Genomic DNA, 7030 nt, shown 5'->3' with positions numbered 1-7030 from the left:
GTGTGGCTACTTGGCCGGGGCAACCACCCCTTGCTCTGTTCGAAGAAGAACTGGGAATGGCTTGTGCTGGGCCGGGTGGAGAGAGGAGATGGGCTCTGAAATGACAGCTGAGCCAGGTCCAATCAACACGACACAATGGCTTGACACAAGTTGGGCTGTCACCAGCTGAATGAAGTTACCCATCCTGGTGGCCACCGTTAGAACAGTCACCTCTGCCCGTACCTCGAAAGCTCCCCATGCATCCTGTGGCATCTCCGGACGCCAGCTCTCCCACAAGACTCCCGCCCGTACTTCCCTTTCCCTCTTCCCCTGACCACACAGCCCTTGGAGACAGGATCTCATACTTGGGTTTTATTTTATTTCACAATAAAATAACATGCTGAAGCAGGAAAATGGGGATCGAGTACATCATTCACATCAGAAAACCAGTTCCAGCTGTCAACAATAAATAAATATTTAAACAGGGAGGAGTTCCTGACAGGCGCTAAGAGGTTCCCAGCATGTTCAAGAGGTAGAGTCCAGTGGAGAGGGAGACAGTCAGGCCGCCAGCTCCTGTTGAGATTCTCCAGTAGAGGCAAACTCAAATGACAATAAATAACAATACAACAACACGACAACAGCAGTGAAAATAATGTGCCATGACCACTGTCACAAAACCAACAATATGTTAGACTTAAATAATTGTCTCCTGGAGGAGCTCATAGCGCAGAGAGAACAGTGTGGATTTTCCTGGGGCACAGGGGAGCTGCCCGGTTAATTCACCTCCCCAGCCTGGGCCCGGGCAGAAGTCCCACCACGGAACGTGTGCTCAGTGATGCCATGAGGTGACCAGCGGGTTCTGATTGCCCCCAGTCCTGCTCTTCCCAGCCTCACTCCCAGCTTCTACGGTCCATCCAAGTTCATTGAGGTCCCTGCCTCATTTCTCCCAACACCCCAGAGAGCGTTACCTCACATCCACAGGAAAGAAACACGAGGCTCCCCTTCCATCCTGGGGAATCTCTTTTTCGCTGTTCTCATACCCACAAAAATAAAAGATGAGCTTGATTTAAAGAGGATTCTCTGGAACTGCCAAGAGATTTGTTTCTCAGGATCCTTTTCTCCCTCCTTCCACCCTGCCCGGCAAAAGAGCTGGACTAGCCGCTCACCAAGAGGCCCCATGCCCTTCTCCTGATGGGCCCCACATTCAACAGCAGCACGGAGCTAAGACAGGGCACATCCCAGCAAGAGGTTCTCAGCGGGCCCTGCTCACAGGTGGACCCTGATGCACACACAGGGTCGGGGCACCCGCAAGAGGCCACCAGGAGCACCAAGGTTCATTTCACATAAGCAAGATGGCCTCTTTTCAGGGCTCTCTATTGATCTGGAAAGGGGCTTGAAGGCCAGTGTTTGAGGTAAAAATCTCATCTGGGGCAAGCATCACATTGGTTCTCTGGCCTTGACAAGACTGCCAGGCTGGACACAGGAGTGTTGAGAAATGCAAGCTAAGGAACCCGCCGGGCAGCCCAGAGGCAGGTGAAGAGGACGGGATGGCAAGGCTCCACATCCACGGTTCCCTGTGTGCCCAGGACAGTCTGGGAACCAGGAAACCAGGATGTGTCCACCGACGGACAGGCAGAACGGCTAACCTGCTTGTCTTTCCCTCACTCATTTTCAAGTTTCCTTTTATCCACAAGTTTCCCAAAGCACCCTGGAATATCCCTTGCCCCGCTGAGAAGGGCCAGAGCCGATGCTGACTCTTGCACCATCCTTCTTTTCCCCCAGAGAGCCACACACAACCCTCCTCTTCAGCCCTTGGGCGCAGGTCCTAGAAGTGGGGGAACCCTCTCACGCACGGAATTCAGTCCCGCAGGGTCTAGAGGAGAGGGTGTCACCGGGTGGGCGTTTCCCTTCGCTGTCCTCTCTGGCTTTGCAGAACCCGCCCCCCCACACGGGGGCGGCGCCTCGGCTACGGCTACGGGCGACCCAACCTCTCTGCCTGGCCGGCCCCCTCCCAGCCTGGAGGCTCAGGTATGCGAGGGCTCGGATGGGGAGGCAGAGGCGGAGGCGGCAGAGGCGGCGGCGGCCGCGGCTTCGGCAGCTAGGTCCCGATAAGCTGGGGACTTCAGGAAGCGCGGGTACGAGTCCTTCTCCATCAGGGTGCGCGTCTTCCCCTGAGCCACGTCGAAGCACATGGCCGTGGGCGTCTGCAGGTTCGTCCTGGTCAGCTCCCTGGTCTCGTGGTCTATGTTCACCTGTGGGATGGAGGGCAAGCACGTGAGTGCGTGGGCGTCAGGGCACGGGGTGGCAGAGGCAGGAGGCCAGCAGGCACGGGAGGACTGGCACGTGGGGCAGTGAAGGCGCACTGGATTCCGAACACGGAACCGGGGATCTCCAGAGTTGACCATCAACGGGCTTTTCAACTCTGGGCCTGTCCCCACCTTTGATCCAGTGTCTGTCCTCCAGTCTCTCAGAACGACCCAGGATATGTTGAGAATGGGTACAAATTCAACCTCTTTTCACCCATTCCACTGTAACAACCCGGGTTCAAGTCACCATCACCTCTGTCCTAGACTAGTGCCAGCGCCTGCTACCTGGTGTCTCTCTCTTCTCCCCTTAACCCCGGGCTCTATTCTCCACCCAGCAGAGCGAGCCTTTTAAAACCCAAGTCAGTTTGCTAGCAGCTCTGTTGTCTCCCGTCACTCAGAGGAAAAACCCAAGTGTGCAATGAGCCCACACGGCCACCTGGGCCGGCACCTGGCCATCTGCCACCTGTGTGACATCATCTCCCACTCTCTCTCCCTCATGCTCCATTCCACATGGGCCCACTTGCTGGTCTGTGGTCACAACAGGCACTCTCTGGTCTTTGCACTTTCCGTTTCCTGTGTTAGAATGTTCCTTCCTCCTTTTCAGGTCTCTGTTCGCATGTCACCTTATCAAACAGCCCACCCCTCACTTCCCTTTATAAATCGGAAAGACCTCACATCCTCCCACCCCGTACTCTGGTATTCCCTTCCATATCCTGCTTTGTTTTTATCAGAGCAGAGATCATTCCCTGACAATATTTACTTAATTGGTTATTGTCACCTTCTCCCACCGGGGTAGAGACTTTTTGTTCACTGCCATATCCTCAATGTCTATAATACTGCCTTGCATGTAACTGATGCTCAACAAATCTTTATGGAATAAATAAAAGTGCTCAGAAAATATATTGTACAGATACAAAAGCAAGGCATTACTACTCTCTCTCCACAAGGTGGCGCCATATTCTCTATCAAACACAGTGGAGGCCTGGGGGAAGGTTAAAAGGTCCACAGACCACAGACCTGAGGCAGGTCAACAAGGGGACTGAGCCAGGTTATCCTATGATGACCTGTCTCCCCAGTTGTGTAAGTGTTTTGAGCTCTAAAAAGGGCTTCGTTTACAGAAGTGCATATGGACAGAAGCCAAAAAACCCCTGCCAACCCCTCCGGTCCCACTGGTGAGTATGAGGGTAAAAGGAGGCAGGGGTGGCCCGGAGCCTGGCTTTATAGTCTCCAGCCTCCTGTGACAAATGAGGCCACTGTATTTCTAAACTTGGCCCTTTCCTTGCTGGCCCCCCACCATCCCCGATTCTCAGTGGGGAAGGAGCAGGCAGGGTCTGCAGGATCCCTGGCATATGTCACGGCTCTGACCTCTTTGGGGGCTTCACTGCAGATGAATTCCTCAAAGATCCTGTGAGCCCGGGAGGCCAGCTTGGTAGCTGACCGGAGCTTCCTGAACTCCTCACAGGCCAGCCAGAACTCCAGGTTCTCCTCGCTGAACTCTGTCTTCAGGAAGGCGTGGAAGGCGGCCACTCCATCTGGGGTTGCAGGGAGAGAGGAAGAGACAGGTCAGACAGCGGGGACAGCCAGCCGGGAATAGAAGAAGAAAAGACAGCAATTGTAGTTAATGGTCTATTTTTAGGATGTAATTTTCTCCAACAAGGACCTGCCTTTGTATTCTGAATAGAGGCTGGCACACTAGGGGATCATTATTATTATTACTACTACTACTATTTTGCCCACACTTTTAGCATCCTCAGGCTGCCTCCACGGCACATGGGCACACATGTGCCATCCACAGACAGACACAACAGGGCCCCACTCACTTTTACTGCTCAGCAGCAAGTCAAATGACTCTCTCCACCCCAACACGTCTTCTGAGAAGTTTCTGCTAAAAAAAAAAAAAGGCAGGATTTTAATTAAAAAAAAAAAAAAATCAACAAACTACTGCACAGCACAAATCCTAGCCAGAACGCTGATGGAAGTTGTATAATTCACACAATTGTATAATTGGATAATTATTGGAGCTGATGCCTCAAACTCTTAGTTGGGGTTCAGGGAAATAGTTGTGTTTTCTAGAGGACAGCTCAGTAACCAGAAACCAAAGCAGGGAACTTCTGGCCCTCATTAAGTATCTAAGACTGTCTTCTTCACTGTCCAAAATTCTTTCTATCCCCCTGACTCTCAGAGCTTGTTTTGTATACTTTCTTAAGGAAATAAGGGTCTTATGAATAGAGATTATGTCTACCCATAACCCCAGAGCCTAACGCAGCACCTGGCACAGTTGCTGGTCAGTATAAAAGGGCTTCCAGGTAAAGTGCATGTCAGTGGAAGTAGTCACTAATTTAAAACCCTCCAGTGGCCTTGGACCCTGCCCTTGCCCTGGTTGCATGTGCAATGACATCTCCAGGTGCGAGAGTCTGGTAACTAGACATTCAGGCCCTGGGTATCTTCATTTGTTGGTGGCATTAGAAGCCTGGAGCCATCCACGCAGTCACCCATGAGCCAGGCATCCATAGCAGACCGGCTATGACCAGCTCCATTACAATCTCTAGGAAAAGGTCACCAACATCCACGCTGGCATGTCCTAATTTCTCCCGGTATTTTCCTTCTCAGGACTCCTTTCCTGAATCTGGCTCCCTCCCTCCAGGGGCCCTAGGCTTTCAGCAGGACTTACCCCTCTTTGCTGTGTTTACTGTCCCACTCGAACTTGCCAACACTCCCAGTACCGGAGCCCAGTTCTGACTTGTGAAGAAAGACCCCCAGCCGTGTCTTGAACTCTTTGGCTCTGGAAGACAAAGCACGAGCTTGTGAGGATTCTCCACTCGCTCAGCCAGGGCAGAGAGATTTACGAGGTCCCAGAAGAGCTCAGGTTAGTGTCACCCAAATTCCAGCCTTGGGGCTCCTGGGAACCCGTTAACTGTTCCCAGGGCCTAAACGTTGCCTCTCTCAGCGGTATCATGAACCCAGAAACAATGAAAGCAGTATTTAGGCTGTGCCTCGGTAGGTCTTATACTTTCTGGGTCTACAGTACAGCACACGTGGGCTTTTGCCCACTTAAGTCCCACTGATCCATCTCTGTGCCTGTTGATTAGCAGAAGGCAGTTCAGCAGTCTCTTAGACTTGTCACAAGTATCTCTGGAGCTGTGTGGAAGCTGATTTCTGCCTTCCTCTTTACTTTTTCCTTCCCAGCTCCAGCAAGGATTGGAGTGGGTGAGTAGCTCCCTGGGAAGCGGGCACATCCCTCACAGGGGCAGCTGCTGAAAAACACCTGCCTGCCTTTCCAGGGCCAGAGGGCCCCTAGACCTATGACTTAGAATGAAAACCAAGTGCTTAAGAAACCGGGGAAGACTCGGTTCTGCCTGGTGATGCCACCGTGGTTTTCCTGAAGCTGGGTCACCTGAGCAGAAGCGCCACTTGTCAGAGGGTGGGGAATGGCAGTAAGCAGTGGTCCCTCTGCTTCCCTTTGCTTTGCCTTCTCCGTTCTCGTCGCCCATCCTTCTCTAAGACTCTAAGGAGGCATCTGAGAACGTGGAACCAAGTTGACCTCCGCCTCTCGTCACTTGCGTCCCATTCTCCAGCCCACCCAGGTCTGCAAGCCTGCTGCCACTGCACTCCCTAAGGTTGGTGGGACTTGTTCTTCTTCCTCCAGGCAGCTGGACAAGCTGCTCTTACCTCTCCAGGCAGTTGGTGGGGAAGGCGGCCAAGGTCCGGCACATGGCTGCGGGTGCAGGGCAGCACGTCGTGTGGAGGATGGTGACGGGCTCCAGCGGGCAACGCAGGGCGCGAGGAGGCAGAGCAGCAGCGGGCAGCGCCTCTCTGCGCAGATTGGGTTTATTCAACTGCTTGCGCCGAGCCAGCGGTTTTTATTGCCTTGGAGGGGGCGGGGCGGGGTGCGCGCCGCCGACCAATTGGAGAGCGGTACTGAGCGCGGGCGAAGGCGCAGGAGGGGCCTGCAGCTCGACGGGGTGGGGCTCGCTGCCCGGGATGCGCCGCTACCCTCGTGCAACCTTCACACCGCGGGGGTGCTCACGGGGCTAATCCCCTCCTCTTGGCGGACACCAGCGTGGGGAGGGAGAAGCGGCAGAGAACTCACACGGAGAAGAGAAGCGCACACCCAGTTTAGTAGAGGGGAAAAAAAAAAAAAAACCACCTTCTGCCGCTAGTAAAAGCAGGAAACCAACTCAGCGGTGCCAGGAGGATTGGTGTTGAGGTGCCTCCTCGGGGAGGCACGCACGGTGTCGAGCACAGCCTGAGCCTGAGTCTGTTGGGTCCTGCAGGACCGGAGCACAGGAAGCAAGCCAGGCAAGAGAGCATCATGGTTATACTGATAACTTCCATTTACTGTGCTCCTACCCAAATGGCCACGGGTCAACTAAGTAAGCCCTTTGTCATCCTCACCTCCATTTTATAGATGAAGAAACTGAGTCAGAACGTTAGAGAGACTTGCCCAAGATCAGAGTTAGAAATAGCAGACAAGGGTTGGGGTTGGTGGCTGGCTTTATTGAGCATCTACTATGTACTTTTTTTTTTTTTTTTTTGCAGTACGTGGGCCTCTCACTGTTGTGGCCTCTCCCGTTGCGGAGCACAGGCTCCGGACGCGCAGGCTCAGCGGCTATGGCTCACGGGCCCAGCCGCTCCGCGGCATGTGGGATCTTCCCGGACCGGGGCACGAACCCGTGTCCCCTGCATCGGCAGGTGGACTCTCAACCACTGCGCCACCAGGGAAGCCCTACTGTGTACTTTTTTTA

General features: G+C 53.7%; 1 protein-coding gene across 2 annotated transcripts; it reads right to left on the bottom strand.

Annotated features, from left to right (window-relative positions):
- Positions 1-399: 399 nt before the first annotated feature.
- On the bottom strand, positions 400-6096 carry RGS16 (regulator of G protein signaling 16). Of its 2 annotated transcripts, none has more exons than XM_030849174.2 (5): positions 5955-6096; positions 4957-5067; positions 4106-4170; positions 3651-3817; positions 400-2231 (listed from the first exon to the last, which is right to left on the bottom strand). In XM_030849174.2, the coding sequence occupies exons 1-5, from the start codon at positions 5996-5998 to the stop codon at positions 2004-2006; spliced, it is 615 nt and encodes a 204-aa protein (XP_030705034.1). In that variant the 5' UTR covers positions 5999-6096; the 3' UTR covers positions 400-2003. The 2 variants fall into 2 exon arrangements, with proteins under 2 accessions (XP_030705034.1, XP_030705035.1); XM_030849175.2 differs by having other exon boundaries at positions 4106-4167.
- Between the last annotated feature and the right edge of the window lie 934 nt (positions 6097-7030).

This window comes from Globicephala melas, chromosome 1, assembly GCF_963455315.2.
Source record: "Globicephala melas chromosome 1, mGloMel1.2, whole genome shotgun sequence".
Taxonomy (NCBI): domain Eukaryota; kingdom Metazoa; phylum Chordata; class Mammalia; order Artiodactyla; family Delphinidae; genus Globicephala; species Globicephala melas.
The sequence above is the reverse complement of the archived record's forward strand: the minus strand, read 5'-3'. Positions and strand labels throughout refer to the sequence as shown.